The sequence below is a fragment of the Nicotiana tabacum genome, chromosome 2 (assembly GCF_000715075.1).
Source record: "Nicotiana tabacum cultivar K326 chromosome 2, ASM71507v2, whole genome shotgun sequence".
In the NCBI taxonomy this organism is placed as follows: domain Eukaryota; kingdom Viridiplantae; phylum Streptophyta; class Magnoliopsida; order Solanales; family Solanaceae; genus Nicotiana; species Nicotiana tabacum.
Window position 1 is genome coordinate 114,303,040 of NC_134081.1, and position 20,284 is coordinate 114,323,323.

Consider the following 20,284-nt stretch of genomic DNA (forward strand, 5'->3'; position numbering starts at 1 on the left):
AGCTCTAATTAGAAATTTGGGATTGTTTGTGTTGGTATTTGGTGTGAGTTGAGCTTCAGTTGAGCTAGGTCATGAACTCCATTAATGGAGCAATGTGGCAGTAGCGTGCGAGGAAGAAGGAAGAGAGAGAGAGAGATGAAGAAGAAAAGCTTTTCTGTATATTCAATTGTATATAAATAACACATACAACCTCTATATTTATAGACACAACTAACCTCTACTTAATTAAGCTAAGGACACTAACTATTGGTAACTAATTCTAACAACATCAACTAACTCTGCCAGCTAGCCTAACTAACTTGACAGCTAGCTCATTTCTTAGCACTACACAGTCGACTTATTAATTCGCACACCCCCCTTCAAGATGGAGGGTGTAAGATGTTGAGCACTCCTAGCTTGCCCAGTAGATACTCATGTTGTATTCTTCTCAGTCCCTTAGTCAACAGGTTTGTCTGCCGATCCTCAGTTCCAATGTGATGTGTCTTGATCCTTCCTTCCTTGATCTTATCCCTAATAAAGTGACAATCTATTTCAATATGTTTGGTCATTTCATGAAATATGGGATTTGCTGCAATTTGTAAAGCAACTTTGCTATCACACATTATATCCACTGGTTGCTTGATAGATGCATTGAGCTCTGTAAACAATCCCATCAACCATACAATTTCTGCAGTAGTTGTTGCTAAGCTTCTGTATTCTCTTTCTGCTGAGCTTCTTGAAACTGTCTGTTGCTTCTTTGACTTCCAAGACACCAATGAATCTCCAAATTTTACCACAAACCTAGTCACTGATCTTCTAGTGTTAGGACATGATGCCCAGTTTGCATTACAGTGACAAACCAGACTGTCTACATGCTTGCTACTCATCAGAATCCCCATTCCTGGATTTTGTTTGATGTATTTCCCTACCCTTACTGCTGCTTCCCAATGGGACTGCTTAGGTGATTACATGAATTGGCTCAATGTTTGCACAACAAATATGATATCTGGCCTAGTGATTGTTAGGTATATCAACCTGCCAATCAACCTCTGATAGGCTGAAATGCATGTCAACATTTCATCTCCAGCTACTCCAACATGTTTATCAAACTCTACTGAGGTGAACTTTTGATTCATATCAAGTGGAGTAGCTGCTGGCTTTGTTGATCCTAGACCTACATCACACACCAGTTGAAGTGCATACTTTCTCTGGTTCAATAAAATCCCTTGGTTGGATCTCATGACTTCTATCCCTAGGAAATACCTCAATTCTCCAAGATCCTTCACTTTGAACTTCCTGTTTAAAACATTCTGTCTCCTGAAGTGATGAGTAAGTCATCAACATACACCAACACAACTACAAATTTTGTTCCCTTCTTATTTGTGAATAATGAGAAATCATAGAGACTCTGAACATAGCCTGCATCCAGAAGAGTTTCAGTGAGTTTGAGGTTCCATTGTCTTGAAGCCTGCTTCAAGCCATACAAGGATTTCACTAACTAGCAAACTTTTGTCTTCCCCTGTCTTCTGAAGCCCTGAGGCAGTTCCATATGCACTTCTTCATATAGGTCTCCTTGGATAAATGCATTATGAACATCCATTTGATACATGTTCCATCCCTATGAGGCTACCACTGCAATGACTGCTCTCACAGTTACCATTTTGGCAATTGGTGAGAAGGTCTCATGATAATCTAGACCTTCCTTTTGATTGTACCCCTTGGCCACCAATCTAGTTTTGAATCTTTCAACTTCTCCATTTGCTTTGAACTTTATCTTGTACACCCATTTTGAGCCAATGGTGTTCTTTCCTTTAGGCAAGTCTATTATCTCCCAAGTTTTGTTATCTTCTAAGGCCTTAATCTCCAACTGCATTGCTTCCACCCATCTTTTGTCTTTAGATGCTTCTGCAAAACTCTGAGGTTCTGTCAGTGAAGAAATCTTTGCTACATATATTTGGCAAGATGTTGACAGCCTGCTATATGTTAAATGGTCTAATAGAGGATACAGTGTTGTTCCATTAGCCTTCTTTTGTGTGACATAATCCTTCAACCACAAAGGCTCTTAGACATTTCTGCTAGATCTTCTTGGTTCTTCACTTGTAAGGGCAGGTTCTATATCTGGTAATGTATCTACATCTTGTGGCAGGTACATTGCTTCATACTCTTCCTCACTTACAATGTCATGTAAGTCAGCTGTTGAGTCATATAAGTCTGGTGTCGTATTTGTTTCTCCTTGTGTATGCTCATTTGCTGCATGCCCATTCTGTACTTCCTCGGTAGGTCCATTATCCACGCTAGGAGTTGAATCCACTATTGGTGAGACTGCAGCTTCTTGTGGATGAGAAGTGGATGCAGGTTCAATGCCTTCAGGATCTTCTTGTAGGAAGTCATGATCAGCTGGAAATGGTTCATGATTAACCTGCACACTCCCCCTATCATGGACCATGGAATGTTTCCATAAGGAAGGCTGAACAAAAAAAAATAAGTGCTCCTTAAACACAACATCCCTGCAAACAAAAAACTGGTTAGTAGAAAGATCCAGCAGCTTGTAACCTTTCTGAGTTTCTGAGTACCCAAGATGGGCTGCTGGCTTGGCGCTTGCTGAGAATTTGTTTCCATGCACCAAAGTAGTAGCATAGCAGAGGCAACCAAATACTCTTAAATGGTTGAGTGAAGGTTGTGTATGATACAACAACTCATAAGGTGTTTTCCCATTCAAAATAATAGTAGGAAGCCAATTGATAAGGTACACAGCAGTAGTTATGCACTCTCCCCAATACCTAGTTGGCACATTAGCTTAAAATTTCAGTGCCCTTGTTGTGTCAAGGATGTATCTGTGTTTCCTTTCTACCACCCCATTTTGTGGGGATGTGTATGCACAGCTACTTTGGTGTACTATACCATAGTGATCAAACAAGTTATTGCATTGTTTATTGAAAAATTCTCCTCCATTGTCTGTTCTAATGGTCTTAACAATTGCATTAAACTATGTTCTAAGCATAGAAAGGAACTTCTGCAATGTTACTATAACATCAGTCTTTAACTGCAGCAAATGCGCCCAAGTATATCTTGAATGATCATCCACCGTGGTCAAGAAAAAATGCTTCCTATCATGTGTAAGGAACTTATAAGGACCCCAAACATCCATATGTAATAATAGCAAAGGACTGACACTTCTAGAACAACTTCTAGGAAAGACTAACCTACTTTGTTTAGCCAAAGGAAAAATTGAACAATCCGTATTTACGTTTAGGTCTACCGTTGCATGCTGAAAAGACTTGATATGCTTCATTGTGCTAACTGACGCATGTCCTAATCTCTACTGCCAAAGATGACCATCAAATTCTGGCTTTTGAGTAGTGGCTGCTGATATCTGCTGCAACACTTTTGCTATGTGTGCATCCTTCACCACATATAGACCTCCTTTTTCCTTACCAATCCTCCTTACTCTGCCACTCCAAAGGTCCTGAAATACACAGAAGTCAGGATAAAAATGAACTGAGCAGCAGAGTTCCTTTGTGAGTTTGGATACAAACAGAAAATTAAATTTGAAGTCTAGGACAAATAGCACATTTTTCACCTCCAAATCCTTAAGAATGATTGCACTACCAGTATGTGTAATGTCAGTTCTCTCACGAGTGGGCAATTGTACCTATTCTTTTTGTTCACCTTTCAACTTAGTTTTAGAATGCAATAAGTCGAATGAGGCATCTATGTGATGAGTTGCACCAGAATCAATTATCCACTCACTATTAGAACAATTAGCCATTAGAGATGTGGTAATACCTGCTATGTTTACTTGTGGTATAGAAGTATCCTTATACAGTATATTCAGTATTTGCATGTACTTATCCTCAATGAAGAAATGCCCTGCTACTTGATCACAGCTTGTTCCTTTTTCTCCATTCATCTGTGTCTGTTGTTCATGCTCAAAAACACTAGTAGCATTGTTAGCCACAACATGACTTTTTGCCTTAAAGTCCCCTGGATACCCTATCAATTTAAAGCAATTTTCCTTCAAATGCCTATTCTTATGGCAATAATCACATCTCATGAAAGGTTTCTTTTCTTTATAGGATTGTCCTTCACCAGCTTGCATGGCAATTGGCTCTCCTCTAGGAATTGTCCCTCGACCAGCCTGCATAACATTTACTTCTGCTTTAACAGTCAAGGCTGGATATGGGCTTGACCTCTGACTCTCATCTTCAATGATCAGAGCATAAGCCTGATTCAGTGTTGGTTCTGTTGTCTTCATTAGGATTTGTCTGCTTGCTAGATCATATAATTCATTGAGACCACTCAGAAATTGAAGCAACCTCTACTGATGAAGATGCACGATAAAATCCTTTGATTTCACACAGTCACATCCAGGTGAAGGCACCAAGGCATCATACTCTGACCATAACTCTTTCAGCTTTGTAAAATAGGTGTCCACAGAATCTGTTCCTTGTGAGATTGTTGCAATTTCTCTATGCAATTGGAAGATCCTTACACGATTAACCTTATCAAACCTCTCCTTTAAGTCCTTCCAAACTAAATGAGCATCAGTTGCATAAGCAATTCCACTAACTAGGTTCTGCGACACTGTATTCATGATCCAGGAGAAGACAATTGTATTGCATGTCTCCCATTCCTCATGTAATTCCTTCTTAAAGGAATCCTTTTTACAAGTACCAGTCACGAACCCTAATTTCCGCTTAGCTAGAAGTGCAATTCGCAGCGTTCTCTGCCACAATCCATACTTTTCAGATCCTGTGAGTTGAATTGGAATCAAAACTGAACTCGGCGTGTCAGAAGGATGAAGGAATAGTGGATCAGTGTGATCGATCTTATCATCTCCCATTGTTAAGCTTAAGAGGAAGAGCAATTACTAGAATTGACGATAAACTTGCACTGCCCGTGTACTCCAAGTCACGACTGCTTTGATACCATGTGAGTTGAGCTTCAGTTGAGCTAGGTCATGAACTCCATTAATGGAGCAATGTAGCAGTAGCGTGCAAGGAAGAAGGAAGAGAGAGAGATGAAGAAAAGATTTTCTGTATATTCATTTGGGTATCAATAATACATACAACCTATGTACTTATAGACACAACTAACCTCTACTTAATTAAACTAAGAACACTAACTATTGGTAACTAATTCTAACAGCATCGACTAACTCTGCCAGCTGGCCTAACTAACTTGACAACTGGCTCATTACTTAGCACTACACAGTCGACTTATTCATTCTCACATTTGGAAGCTTTGTTTTGAATTTAGATCATTTGGAGCATATTCGGGGTCGTTTGATCGAAATTGAAATTGTAAATTCGAAGAATATTTTGTTAAAACAACACAAAAAAATTATATCAATCGGATAAACTTCGATAGAAATATTATATCAATCGGATAAATTTTGATGAACAACTTAATAGACAGGTAAGTAAATATAGCATAAACTCTACCAATTCAGTACAGCAATCCCTGAAGAGTAATACATGTCAACCTGGTACTTGATGAACAACTTAATATATTGGTAGAGTAAATATAACATAAGCTCTACCGATCCGGTAAAGAAACGTTGAAGTGCAATAATTGTGTGCGACTCAGGTGCCATTTTTTAAATACCGCTAATTTTAGGACATTCGGGTGAGACCAACCTCTTATGGGGTCTTTCCTGTCAATCACCCTATTATGATCAATTATAAGTTTATCTTTTAAGTGACTAATTAATTATAAAAATTTATACAAAAACTAATGCGTTTATAGAAGTTAAACTCGTCCAGAAACAAAGAATGGATCAATGGAATAACAAAAATGGAAAGAAAATGCTTATTTTTGGTATAGTACAGTCCCCTGTATTTCGCGGGTCCGATAGGTAAAACGATTTTTTCTCGTTTCATTTTCCTCGTAAAGCAGCAAATGCCAACTTACGTAATCAAGATTCGTCCATCTTCTTCCCCCCACGAGCATTTGATTCTACCTCAGGTTTGTTACATCCTTTACCAATGTCCACAAATCTTCTAATTAATTAACATCATGTGATTATCACATAAAAGTGCACCTGAAATTTATTGAATCTCAATCTGCATGCAAATCATATTGACACCACATTGTCTTTTATTATTATTTTTCTGGCATTGATGTTTTGGTTTGTGAAATGAAGGTATAATTGATCTTGTGCTCAGTGGGGATTGATTTGAAAAAAGCACCAAAATTAAGAAAAATGTCTGGTTTTGTTGGTGTTGTTGTTTCTGATCAATGGCTTCAGAGCCAATTCACCCAAGTCGAGCTTCGTGGCCTCCATTCCAAAGTATGTTTAATATTCTGTTCTTTAATTTGAGTCAGATAATGCAGTTTGTTAAAAGGGTGACCTTTTTTTTACTGCTGGAAATACATATTTTTGTTGTAATATGTTAGCTGAAATTTGGTTTACAGTATGTTTCTGCGAGGAATGAATCTGGAAAGGTCACACTGGGAGATCTGCCGCACGTTATGTGCAAACTTAAGGCCTTCAAAGATATTCTTACTGAGGATGACATTAGCCACATATTAAGCGAGTCATCTTCTGATATGACTGAAGAAATCGATTTTGAATCCTTTCTTCGGGTGAGTTCCACACAATTTCATCGCGTACTTGTAGTAATTTCTTCGTTCTCTAACGTTTTCTAGCAATGTATTTGGTATTCAAACGGAATGAATTACAAACTTAGCTTTAAAGAATAGCTGAGGGTCTATCGGAAACAGTCTCGCTACCTTCACAAGGTAAGGGTAAGATCTGCGTACACACTACACTCCTCAGACCCCAATTGTGGGATTACACAGTGTTTGTTGTTGTTGTTGCTTTAAAGAATAGCTGAATAAATAAACTTCAAATGTCATAAAGTTCATGGTTCTAATTTACTCTGACATGTTTGGCTTTCATCTTCGTTGCATCGTTATTTCAAGGACGAGTAAAAGCAATGAGCCTATCAACCTGGCTTAAGATGAAGTTCTCTTGTACCTTACTTGGTTATCCTGTTATTTTCTTATCTTTCTTGATGTGCTTCTCATAAGTTCTGTGTCAACTGAAGTGATGGAAAAGATGTAACTATATATATGTGTTTTATATGGCTAGGCGTATCTAGATTTACAAGGACGAGCTACTGCTAAATTGGGTAATACAAAATTAAAAACGTCGTCCTCATTCCTCAAGGCCAGAACCACCACAATTCGTCACAACATTAGTGAATCTGAAAAGACTTCATATGTTGCCCACATCAATAGCTTTCTCAGAGATGACAAGTTTTTGAAGGATTATCTTCCTATTGATCCATCTACCAATGCACTCTTTGATCTGGCGAAAGATGGTGTTCTTCTATGGTAAGTGTTAAGGATGCAACATACAATGATTCTGTCTGGGATATTCTTGTTTCGCTTAATTATTTCACTGGCATGTTTGTTGATTCATTTACTAAACCATGTAATGCAGTAAGCTTATCAATGTTGCTGTCCCTGGTACTATAGATGAGCGCGCTATTAATACCAAAAAGGTTCTTAATCCGTGGGAGAGGAATGAGAACCACACTCTTTGCCTCAATTCCGCCAAGGCAATCGGTTGCACAGTGGTCAATATTGGCACCCAGGATTTAGTTGAAGCAAGAGTATGTGAAATCTGCGCAAGTTATACATTACAGTAGTTTTGGGACACAAAAATTATAATTATCAATATTATAGCTGCTGAAGTTTCTTGTGTTTTTTGTTCTCTTAGCCTCATCTGGTTGTTGGGCTGATTTCTCAAATTATCAAGGTATTTTTCTACTATTATACGTGTTCCATATGTTGGTCATGCAACAGGAATTGTTACTCATATTATTTTTGATCTTGTTTTGAAATATCAGATACAACTATTAGCTGATCTCAATTTGAAGAAAACTCCGCAACTTGTGGAATTGGTGGAGGACAGCAAGGTTGCTAATAGTTGATTGGTTTTCCTGTTTTGGTTCTAATGTTGCACCTCCTGGTCACCGGTAAAGTTGCTGCCATGTGATCAGGAGGTCACGGGTTCGAGTCGTGGAAACAGCCTCTTGCAGAAATGCAGAGTAAGGCTACGTACAATAGACCTTTATGGTCCGGCCCTTCCCCGGACCCCGCGCATAGCGGGAGCTTAGTGCATCAGTCTGCTCTTTGTTCTATTGTTGCACGTTGAAATTTATGCTAGATTAAATTTTAGCTGTAAAATTTGCAGGATGTGGAGGAGCTCTTGGGTTTGCCTCCAGAAAAGGTTTTACTGAAATGGATGAACTTCCATCTAAAGAAAGCAGGCTATAAGAAGCAAGTCAATAATTTTTCATCTGATTTAAAGGTGAGATAGTTCTAAAAGTTCGATATCATATTAACTTTTTAGAAAGTGGTAGCATTACATTTCAAAGGAGATTTTTCATTTCCTAAATATGAAGTTTACACTTACACTGCAGGACGGAGAGGCCTATGCTCATTTGTTGAATGTTCTTGCACCTGAACATGGTACAACCACCACACTAGATGCTAAAGATCCAACTGAAAGAGCAAATTTGATTCTTGAGCAAGCAGAGAAAATGGATTGCAAAAGATATGTTACTCCACAAGACATTGTAGAGGGATCCACAAACTTAAATCTTGCATTTGTTGCACAAATATTCCAACACAGGTCAGTCTAAGAAGTTCTTTTCCATAGACCAATTATTTGAAATTTCTCTCTTTAAGTTAATAATGTGGAAAATGTTGATACATCCAATATAATTTTTTAGTTTCTTAATTTTATAGTCAAATTTCATAGCAAAGGATATAAGGAGAAAAAAAAATTCCTCAAGATGAAAATTGAGCTAAATTAAGCCAACTCTCAAGTCAGCTTAGTCTTTGTTAAAGTTCTGCAGTAATGTGCAGTCTAGACTAAGACATGGAATATGAGGCTTGTTTTCCTACTTAACTTATCAGTCGACCGAGTCATGTATACTTTAGCGTGTAATGACATTATATTATTCCAATTTGCATTTTTATGGAGCCTAGGGACTAGGGTTCAATGACTCTGTTCATTCGTAAATTCTTGCTTCTTTAATGTCTTTTCATTTAGTTTCTTCAATAGCATTACATATGTTTGTGCAGTTGTCTATAAATCCATGATGGATATTCGTAGCATGTCTGAAACTGAACTCTAATATGATCAAAAGTTGTGTGATGAATGTTGATGCGGCTGCAACGTGTTAGTTCTGTCAATTTAGTCTTCCAATTAGCGACAAGGATGCTCATAGCAAATATATAAGCATGTCGATTCAGTAGTGAATGTTTCTACTTCTAAGTGAAACTTTTCTAGAAAAAATATATGAGACTATGAAAGCACATATATTGAATGAATGATTATGTGAACCTAGTTTTATGCACTTGATGCATTTGATGAATATTAAAATAATCTAGTTGTTTTCCCTGGAATTAATGCTTGTAGACAACTACAAGATATGCGTAGATGTAATATTCTTGATTTCTGTATGATGGTTTTATACTTCACTGCATCTTTCGCTTGTTTTTAGTAAAATATTTATTAGAAATCGCTGATGATCTTAGAGTAATTAACATGCTAATGTTTATGCTTAGTGTAGTTCATAATGGTGTACTTTCCCATCTATAAAAGAGTCCTCTTTTTACTGTGATCTAGGAATGGATTGTCAGTGGACACGAAGAAAATATCTTTTGCTGAGATGATGGAAGATGATGCTCAAACATCTCGAGAAGAAAGATGCTTCCGGTTGTGGATGAATAGCCTTGGAATTGATACTTACATAAACAATCTATTTGAGGATGTGCGAGCAGGGTTAGTGTTCATTGTTTCTTTGATGAATATTATTAGACTTCATAAATATTATTTGTTGATAATACTCTTATGCACAGGTGGGTGCTATTGGAGGTACTCGACAAAATTTCTCCAGGATCAGTCAACTGGAAGCAAGCAACAAAACCCCCTATTAAGATGCCTTTTAGGAAAGTTGAGAATTGCAACCAAGTCATAAGGATTGGAAAAGAACTGAATTTCTCCCTTGTCAATGTAGCTGGAAATGATATTGTACAAGGAAACAAGAAGCTCATATTAGGTAAATTTTGAACCTCCCTTTACTTTCCAATGTTGCTAAACTATATGCTACCGGAGTAGATTCTTTATAGTGAAGGGCAGCCCGGTGCACTAAGCTCCCGCTATTAACATTTTGTCACAATACACTACGTTGGTTCTAGACTTCTAGTTATCAAATATTTTATTACTATTTTAACTCAAATTTGTAAAATATTAGATAATGTCATACAGTGGAATACTTAAAACCTTGAAAGAAAATTTGTTAAAACCATACAATTTTTTCTTGGTTATCTAAATTAATCATGTCTATTTTTTCAACCGTTGTCACGTTACTAATGTTATTTACTCACATCTTAAATTTTTGCTTTAGGTCTCCGATTTCATTGAGCCACCCTAGCTTTACGTCCCAATGTAGCTAAACTTTCCTCGTTTTGACATATCATGCCCAGAATATCCCCCGGAGTAAACAAATATGGGGCATTTCCCTATGATCACATGCAATTATCTTGTTTCATTATATGTACTCCTTCCATTGCAAATTCGTACATTTACAGTTTAGTAGTCCTCCAACATCTGTGTTCATTTTCCAAAAGTAGAAAAGCTTTCACACTTCTTATCGAGCACAAGGGTCACTTAATGCTTACTTTTCCACTCCATCTTCTTAAAACTATTATTAATTTATAAATTATATAAGGTAACATAAGTTCTCTTAGCAATGCTTTGGCTTTTGACCTTTCAGAGTTCCTGATTCAAAACATTGAACAGTCGACAAGGTGAATGAGTGTCTGGATACTAAGTTCGAAGTGTTGAATAGCTTTAAAATTATAATATTATTAAGTTTGTCATTGTTAACCAATGCTGATTCGTGTTTTGATTTGATTTATTATTCATCCTGATGTGTGTTCGCGCAAAAAAAATTCAGAGTTTCCAAAATACAGGGAGTATGAGCATCTGATGTGAACTTCATTTTCATGCTTAAATTTTAAAGAGCTTACTTTGTTAATATGCAAAGTAGATTGTTTATAGTGAAGATGATAAATATTACTCCTACAAACATTTGGTAATTTGCCCTCGAAATTATCTAGCCGTTATTAGTTATTCTATTCTTAGAGAAGTAAACGATTCATTTTCTGTTTTCAGCCTTTTTGTGGCAGCTAATGAGGTTTACAATGCTGCAACTGTTGAAGAACTTGAGGTTTCATGCCCAAGGAAAGGAGATAACAGATGCTGACATCTTAAATTGGGCAAACAGTAAAGTGAAGAGTGCAGGCAGAAAATCACAAATGGAAAGCTTCAAGGTGATGAAGAAAGCATCAATTACTAATATATCTGTTTCTAATTTCACGACGTCTGAGTTTTCTGTTTTGTTTTGTTAGGACAAAAGTCTATCAAATGGGATGTTCTTCCTAGAACTTCTTAGTGCAGTGGAGCCAAGGGTCGTGAATTGGAGCGTTGTAACTAAGGGAGAAACAGGTACACACTTGAAAGATTCAGAAATAGAAGATTCAGTATATCCTCACCTTGTTCCCCAGTGAAAAGATCATGGCAATTGGAAAACTTGGAAGAATATATTTTCTTCTCTTTTTGGCTGTGATTAAATGATCTGAACAACCTTTTTCTTTGGGCTTCATAAAAATGCTGATGATTCTTGATTGCAATTGCAGACGAAGATAAGAAGCTTAATGCAACTTATATAATCAGTGTTGCGCGGAAACTTGGATGCTCCATCTTTTTATTGCCAGAGGATATAATTGAGGTACCATATGATATAACGAACTGCTTTCTTGTACCTGCAATTTTCATATAGACTAGATGCTCATTATCTGGTTAAAGGCTTCATTTTGTTGCAATTAAGTGCTTCCATTACAGATGTCAGGGGTTTAATTATGCTGCTATGCTATAATGTAATAGAGCAGTGGTTATACATTCAAACATGCCATATCGTGCAGACAAGTTATATTGAATGCTACAACTCAGATTCATTCAGAATAACTCTTCCAATGAATCGCATGAAAATCAATTTAGACAGACCTATGAGATTAGTGATAAATAATTTGGATTTTTATTTAGCATTACATATCAAGAATGAGATGTTTGCAATTCTACTAACACTTTAGGGCCTTATTGATACAACTAAAACCCGAACATTAAAGTTCGAACATTCTTTTTTAGCGCCAAAAAAGGAAATTGCTATAAAGCAAAGTGGCATTTTGTAGAAGCTACGATTTCTACCAAAATGCCACTTTTCTTGCTATGAAATCATAGCTTCCACGCAATAATATGGTGTTTGCATCTTAGCAATTTTCTTCATTTCTTGTCTATGAAATCTTAGCTTTCAAAGAATGGTATGGTGTTTGCATCTCATGTCTGCCAAAGATTCAACAGACAGCCTTTTGTGCTGAAGAACAACATACATATTTTTATCTTCTTTTCCTTGACATGTTATTGACTTTGGCAAACAGGTAAACCAGAAGATGATCCTTACTCTCACAGCAAGCATCATGTTTTGGAGCTTGCAACACAAAGGTGGAACGCCAGAGACCATCCTTGAAGAAGACAGTGCTGCTTCCGATGAATCTCCAGCAGCAGCCGCTGATGGTGAGAATGCTTCTTCCTAAGTCAGAAATGGAGCAGCAACAAGACAGATAGAATTTCATGAAAATAAATAGATAACATCGTTCATATTGTCACTCATGGGTGGGAATGCTTCTTCTGATTTGGTCCTCAGCCTTTGTTTTCAAGAGGACAAATCTCATATAGTTGGTCAATATGTCTTGTCAATTACCTATATAATTTGTTTAGTCGCTACTATTTATCACCACAAAGTGGTTAGGGTGGTAAAAGGGAAGAAAAAAGCAACTGTATATTTTTTTTTCAGAATCTTTAGGCTCCCTGGATTTAACAGAATACCAGGGATTTCAAATAGACAGCTATTGTGTTTCCTTAATGAAACTGATATGAGATGTGAATGTCAGTCTCACCGTCTGAGATTTTTAAAAGGGATCTTTACATAAATAGCCGGCCGGATTTACTATTCTTTTTCTAACATGTATACATAGATTATACTCTAATTATACGGTTATACATATATTATTCATCCGCCGACTATTTTAGTTTAAACAATTGAATGAGTGGCTATTAGGTTAATTCTTCTTTTTTGAAAGCCAGTTTCAATGGATTTCAGATCCTTTTACTTCAGGCATAATTAAAGTCCTTCAAATATTTGTTCTATCACTAAGAACAACATTATGGGTCCGGAATTCCGTTTCTGGGTAAAATATGAAAAAATATTAAAGAACACAGTTTCAAGACTCAAGCAATTATCCTACTGTTTATTTATGTAGATTGGTCCTCTGGTCAAGTACAATTCCATGGATCAGGTCGTTAAAAGGAATTAAAAGAATAAGAAAAAAGACATTGTTCCAATCGCTAACAGGGGAAGAACTTCACATATAAGATCACTTTTATTTCCTGCTGTAAAATCTTCCTTTGCTACATTAACAAACGGCACATCTATAAGATTCAAAAAATAGAAAAAATAAAATTCATACGAGTTCTTGTTCATTTGGTACAACTACTGAAAATGACACGACATTACTTGCGTTACAATCAAGTCCATCAGCTTTTTCTTGTTCTGCAATATGCATGAGCATCTCAAGGCGCTTGTCAAAAAGTAATGCGCTCTCGTCTCTCTCATCAAGTTCAGCAGCTTCAGCTTCGAGCCATTTCTCTCGCAGATCATCCAACACATTTCCTTCAGCTGTGTTCATCTCAGCTCCAGGAGCACTCGGGGCAGTAGTACGGAGTGAGGAATCACCAGATGGTGGTGGGAGGGTCAAAAGCATTGCCCTAAACTCTTGAGTATCCGCAAATGTCTCAAAATTACATGCCATTGTGTCTAGACAATACTCCCGAATCTTAAAAACACCATACCTAAAAGTAAAAAACATAAGAACTTAGACTAATTAAGCAAAATTATACAGCGGAAATAGCCGCGAGACACGGTCTTAGATTGGAGCATTCTCTTTTAGATCTCCTATAATTCATCTAATATTTACAGACTGGAGAAACAGCACCCTAGCTACTTTCTCTTATATGACAGGCTTGGATACTGAGCCTTTTCCAAGATGCCACGCCAAATGACACAGGAATAAATTTCCTTTTGTTAACCAAGTCCACGATAGGCTTGGATCAAATTGATCATATGACATGTCACCATCACGCAAAAGCTTCCTAAATGTATTTCATACATCTCCTGCTGATTCAAGATCATCTCATATCTCCATATCGGGAGAGAACTTTCAAAAGACCACACTGGAAAAATGCCTATGAGTGTGATACATTAAGCAGAACCAGAACCAACATGCTAGTGCTCAGAAGCTAATGACGTTGGAGAGTTTTTATTTTATTTTGAGTTAATACCCTAAAATCTCCCTAAACTATCAAGTTTTTGTCAGTTTCCTACTTAAACTATTCGGTGTCCCCAAAACCCCCCTAAACTATATTGCCCTTCATATTAAAAACCCCTCATTGCATTCTTCGAGGTGCGTCTAGTACACGCTCCTAATTGTCTAAAAAACGTGCTATGTAGCACTACACGTGGCTATTTAACTCAGCCTAAAACCCGCCTAAACTATCATCTTTTGGTCAGTTACCTATTTAAACTATCTGGTGTCCCCAAGATCTCCTTGAACTATATTCCCCTATATATTAAAACCCCATGTTGGACTTTTAATGGTACGTTTGTCTAACTATATTAACTTATGGTTTGTACAAAGTTTTTAGATAGTTTACTCATGATGTATTACTCTCGAATGATTGATTAATTCTAGGAGTTTTGACCAAAATACTATCTAATGTACTGTGTTAATTTTAGGTTTAATTGTGATTGTGCTTTATGCTAGACTCCAATTAATAAGTCCTTATTTATATTCACTTTGTAGCACAGTTAAAATATAAATAAAGTCATATAGTGTTGTATTTCTTAAAAGTCATCTTATATTACATAAAAAAGATTACACAAAATAAAATTTTGCAAATAAAAAATCAATTGCCCAGCAATTACATTCTCTAATTCCAGATTAGATAAAGAAGGTTCAAGAGATTTAACTTTATTTTTTACAAGGTGCTGAATTTAATAAGAAAATTTAAATTGGTATTCTTTCAACAATATGTGTAAGACATGAAAGAAGACTAAAACAAAAAAGAAAAAAAATAATTTCAAAGGAAACAAGAGAGGGAGAAATTTTTTAAGAGGAAATCCATACGGAGAACTGAAGAAAAAAGGTTAAAAAATGAAGAAGGTGAAAAACAAAGAAGAAAGGTGAAAAAATAAGGAACAACAACAACAACAACAACAACAACCACCCAGTATAATCCCACTAGTGGGGTTTGAGGAGGGTAGTGTGTACGCAGACCTTACCCCTACCATGAGGTAGAGAGGCTGTTTCCAATTGACCCTCGGCATCCTTCCCTCCAAGAACTTCCCACCATGCTCTTGGGGTGAAAAAATAAGGAAGAATGGTGAAAAATGAGGAAGAAAGATGGATATAACTGAAATACGGAGAATATTTATTAAAAAAATAAATTTGAAAGAGGGTTAGACTAATTAACCATTATTTTCTGTTAGGTGGGCCATTTGGATGTCTTTTTTTCAGCTACCACGCGCTCCCAAGCGAGTATCTACACATGTTATGCCAGGTCAGCGACGAGGGGGTTTTAATACGAGCGGCAATATAGTTCGGGGGTTTGGGGACACCGAATAGTTTAAGTAGGAAACTGACAAAAATGTGATAGTTTAAGGGGGTTTTAGGATATTAACTCTTTTATTTTTAATGTTTCTTGATAAGAATGTTGGAGAGTTTATTTCTCCAGGATTAAGTCACAACTGATTCTGATTTTTACGAGGTAGCTTTTTTTCTTTTCCATAAACCAAATGTTAGGAGCTTGGGAGCAGTTACCATAATGTTATTCTCAGTTTTTAATGCATATTACACTAACTCTTGCTCTTCCAGCTAGACAGTATTAGATGATTAATGACAGGACTACAACACCAAATCAAACTTACATACAGGACTACAACACCAAATCAAACTTACATACAGGAATTTTAGCTGTCAGTTTAAACATCCAAAAAGGTTGATTAGAATATGGTGATAATCCACAACCAAAGAGATTAAAAAAATTCCTAAACAAGGAATATGACTGAAGAAGACAGATAGCACATACATGTCTGATAATACCAGCCAATGGCACAACTCAGCAGGAGGAACCATTTCCAAATGTGGCAGCAGTGCATCTGCTACGACACGTTTAAGTGGAAACAACAGGTACCTCGAAGCAGCATCAAACATCTCTTCAGCCTGATAAGATTACGTGCATCATAAATTAAACTATGTGAGCAATCAACGCAGTGGAGAAAGAGACAGAATTTCCTATTCCTTAGAAGGATAGCTATTCTACAATTAGAAATTCAAACAGCATACTTGATCAGGGTCAATGTCCTTTAATCCATCAGTATACCTGGTCAACAAAAATATGATTTTGTTAGCAAGAGGTTGAAGATGAAACAAGCGCAGCTGAAAGCCAAGTCATATGAGTCACATCAAAGCGAGTTTGTGAGTCATACAGGTTATCAGTGAAAGGTACAATCACATCAATGCTGTTGATGATGCATGCAACAGACACATACTGCAATACAGCAGAGTAACTCAAGTTCCTTTTTCTTTTTCTATTTTTTTTTTTTTTGGGGGGGTTGGGGGGGTTGGGGGGGGGGGGTATAGGCTAGTTTAAACAGTCTAGTTTTAAACGTTCTTATTATTTATTTTCTTTTCAAAGAAAAAAAAAAGAAATGAGAAAACGATAACTTACATATACTCTATCATTTTCTCAAAAGCTCCAACGGTCAAATCATGTTCCTCAATGCATGGAAGTGCATTATCAGGTAAATGATCTCTCCCTTCCGGAAAATCCTTCATCCGTGACAACCTCGCTTTAAAATATTCAGACCTTGATGCTAAGACGACTTGATGGCAACGAAAGATCTTCTTATCAACTCTGACACAAACATCTGCCAGATCATCTTCATACTCACTCATCTGCATTGAACTGACAAGGCATACAAGACCATCAACATCAAGATTCAAGTTCTGTTCTCTGTTGGAATTCACAAGAGAAATTTGAAGGATTTTATGCAAAGCATTTGGAAGACGGTCCCCTTCTGGGAGAGAGATTCCCTGCAAGATGAACCGCTTTTGGGAGTTATCCACATCCCTTAGTGCTTTGTACTCTGCATATTTTTGATGAATCAATTCTTTCTCGAGGACTTTCTGTAGTGAATGGCATTTGCAAACTTTGCAAATTCTGACAAGATCTTCCATGTCATCTACTGCTATATCAAGTCTATCGGAATAAAAGAAGTGGACGAGGCTATAAAGAGCATGATAAGACAGTTTTTCCCTAGAGAACCGTATTTCCTTTCTATCCTTCCACTCAGTCTGAAATTTCTTTTTGAAGAAAGGCGACCGCGCAGTCAAGATTACTCTGTGAGCTTCAATAGGCCTACCATGCGCATAGAATACAACATCCGGAGGGAAGTGGCTGAGGCTGGATCCTCCATTTGCTAAATTACCTATTAATTATCCCAGACCACCATGTCATTTTTGAGTGCATGAAGACAATCTGGACAAAGAATCAGAGAGTGTGATATATGCATACAGCTAAAGAACCAAAGTAGAATATCCAGTGAATCCCAAATTTTTGATTAGCTCATGTAAGAAAAGAGTAAGCAAGATAAAAACACCATTACAAAAAGTCATGAGTTCCCTATCATTGGAAGATCTAATAAGTACAATCTATCCAGTTATACAATCACGGATAACGCAAGAGGCTTCACCAGGCCTATAGTGAGAGCAGAAGTCATTCACAAGCCAAGGTTGAGTGATCAAATTCTGTGTCTAAAGATTCAATACCAGAATAGAACAGTAATACAATGGAAAACTGAAGTACAGATGAAACACATGAAGAGATTTATGATTATTACACTATCATAGTGCAATAGCTAGTCAGGAAGTCATATTAGCAGACTGTGTATTTATTTTTCACTTCTGGTAGCCTAGGTATTTCTTCCCACGTACTAAGATTCCCAAGTAGCAAGGATTCTGAATTCAAACCCAAATTCCTGTAAATAGTGGTTTCTCAGCCTTCTAAGTAAACTTTCTTTTAAAAAACAATAATTAGCTTTCTACACCCAGTAATTCTGTGACGTAATTACAAGACAGAAGCAATTACAAGGAGGCTGCATTAAGAATGGTGTAATGAGCTCAAAAAGGTCAACCATGGCATCAATGTCATTTGCAATAGCCATGTTGAACCAAAAAAAGAGTGAAGATATGCATCTGTATTTAATACTAATTACAGATTCTGATTTACTCTAAAAATTCTTGCATTCCTTTCTTTCCATATAGTCCACCATATCACCGAAGGGATGGAGTTCCAAGTTTTCCTCTTTGCCTTGTTTCTACAGAGACTCTCTTATAAGTGGGTGAAGGAAATATTCGGGACAGTTCTTCCCATATTAGTATGTCTTGAAGTGCTCGAATATCATTGTTTAGAAATTAAAAGTCAACGGATATTAAAGACAAGCAGATTAAACTTCAATCCTACAATGGGTTCTAAAGTCCTTCACCTAAATGAGCTGGTCAGTTCCCATAAAAGCCCTGTACTCCATACTTCAATCTCAAAGTTAGACCATTTTCCCTTCCTCCAGTGGCGGATATTATCTCTAAGGCATTTCTACTTCTTGTACATAAGAAAAGAAAATACTGTGCCTCAAACTATTTGGGACTGATGCATATCAGTTGTTGTGGTAAAAAGAACACACTTTATCCAGTTTCTATAGCAGATCCTTTGTGCTACTTTATAAAATTACTTTACATTCTCAACACACACACACACACACACACACATATGGATAACCAAAGATAATCAAATTCAGTACTATTTACAAAGAATAAGCAAGAATATAAAGCTCAATATGTCCACATACCCGAAATAGGGATTTGACCTTCAGATTGTTCCAAATAGTTCCTATTAGCCCAACAAGCCAAAAAGGTATCTCTTAAAGCAGCTTGCAAAGGGCCAAGCGGCGGAGGACGAGCTTCAAAGGCTTTAAGCAATTTCCTAACTTTAAGATTAAGGGCAGCGTAATGGCAACGGTCACCATCAAAAGTATGTTCAGAACAAATAGCACCACTCTCCAATAACATTCGGGCAGCGTCAAGGTGACCGGCAAGACAAGCATAATAAAGTGCCACTGAATCCCATTGGTCTCTCGCATTCACGTTCACACCTAACTCTAAAAGGTACTTTAGCCGGTCGACGTCACCGGCTCTTGACGCTTCGAAAACGTCGCCGTATGGGACTTTTTTTAACGGTAGACATGACTTGAAATCCTCAGGGTTTAAGTCTATGTCGTCGAGGTCAGACATAGTAGTGAAAGCGTGTGTAGACATGACTTTGAGGTTGTTATTGTATGAATTGGGATTTTCAATTTGAGGGGTTTGGTTTGGAATTGTTGGAGTGGAGGAAGAAAACGGGTAGTTACAAAGATTGAGGAATGAAGCTATGGCGTTGGAAAATGACGAAAGTTTGTAGCAGAAAGAAGTAAAGGATTGACAAGGAGAACATGGGAAAATGTAGAGTGGGGTCGGTTTATGGCTCTAAGCCTGTACCCTTCGTTAATTGTCGTATATTTTTATTTTTAACCCGCGCCAAAAACTATTTACCTCTAATAGCCAAAAAACTATATTTTTGAATAGCCTCCGTTCACTTTTACTCCACTATTCTAAAAATATATTTTCACTTTTACTTGTCCACTTTTGCATATAAAGAGAAAAATAATTTATTTTTTCTGTTTTGCCCTTAGCATTAGTCACTCATTTCAAATCTATTAAGAGTATACACCAATTAATATGGGTATCATGGCAAACTATGCACTTTATTTATTATTTCTTAAGGGGCGTATAAAGTGAATAGTGAACAAGTAAAAGTGAACGGAGGGAGTACAAAAAATATACAAATTTTATACATTTTTCTGTTATTATTTTTTCAACGGCTATATAGTGCCATTTTTTCTTAATCGTTTTGCGTGGACCGGTCGACTTCTTCAGAAATTTTCATAAACCACTATTCTTTAGTGTCTATTAATTTCATATAGCTACCATATATATAATTACTTCCTATAGC

The 20,284-nt window shown here is 36.9% G+C and overlaps 4 protein-coding genes across 4 annotated transcripts; 1 reads left to right on the top strand and 3 right to left on the bottom strand.

Moving 5' to 3' along the window:
* Positions 1–136: 136 nt before the first annotated feature.
* On the bottom strand, positions 137–5,044 carry LOC107771690 (uncharacterized). Its single transcript, XM_016591119.2, has 2 exons — positions 3,766–5,044; positions 137–3,445 (listed from the first exon to the last, which is right to left on the bottom strand). Exons 1-2 carry the CDS (start codon positions 4,232–4,234, stop codon positions 3,411–3,413), a joined length of 504 nt encoding a protein of 167 aa, XP_016446605.1. The 5' UTR covers positions 4,235–5,044; the 3' UTR covers positions 137–3,410.
* Positions 4,298–4,822, bottom strand: LOC142167877 (uncharacterized). The gene has a single exon (XM_075228240.1). It carries the CDS (start codon positions 4,820–4,822, stop codon positions 4,298–4,300), a length of 525 nt encoding a protein of 174 aa, XP_075084341.1.
* Positions 5,045–5,754: 710 nt separating the features above from the next.
* LOC107771691 (fimbrin-5-like) lies at positions 5,755–12,981 on the top strand. Its single transcript, XM_016591121.2, has 15 exons — positions 5,755–5,946; positions 6,125–6,271; positions 6,397–6,567; positions 7,076–7,320; positions 7,430–7,601; positions 7,709–7,747; positions 7,839–7,907; positions 8,186–8,302; positions 8,415–8,626; positions 9,629–9,784; positions 9,862–10,061; positions 11,180–11,337; positions 11,416–11,512; positions 11,704–11,795; positions 12,502–12,981. The coding sequence occupies exons 2-15, from the start codon at positions 6,185–6,187 to the stop codon at positions 12,655–12,657; spliced, it is 1,971 nt and encodes a 656-aa protein (XP_016446607.1). The 5' UTR covers positions 5,755–5,946; positions 6,125–6,184; the 3' UTR covers positions 12,658–12,981.
* Positions 12,982–13,484: 503 nt separating this feature from the next.
* On the bottom strand, positions 13,485–19,745 carry LOC107771692 (BTB/POZ domain-containing protein At2g04740). The gene is made up of 5 exons (XM_016591122.2): positions 19,086–19,745; positions 16,910–17,669; positions 16,525–16,561; positions 16,268–16,401; positions 13,485–13,972 (listed from the first exon to the last, which is right to left on the bottom strand). Exons 1-5 carry the CDS (start codon positions 19,549–19,551, stop codon positions 13,585–13,587), a joined length of 1,785 nt encoding a protein of 594 aa, XP_016446608.1. The 5' UTR covers positions 19,552–19,745; the 3' UTR covers positions 13,485–13,584.
* Between the last annotated feature and the right edge of the window lie 539 nt (positions 19,746–20,284).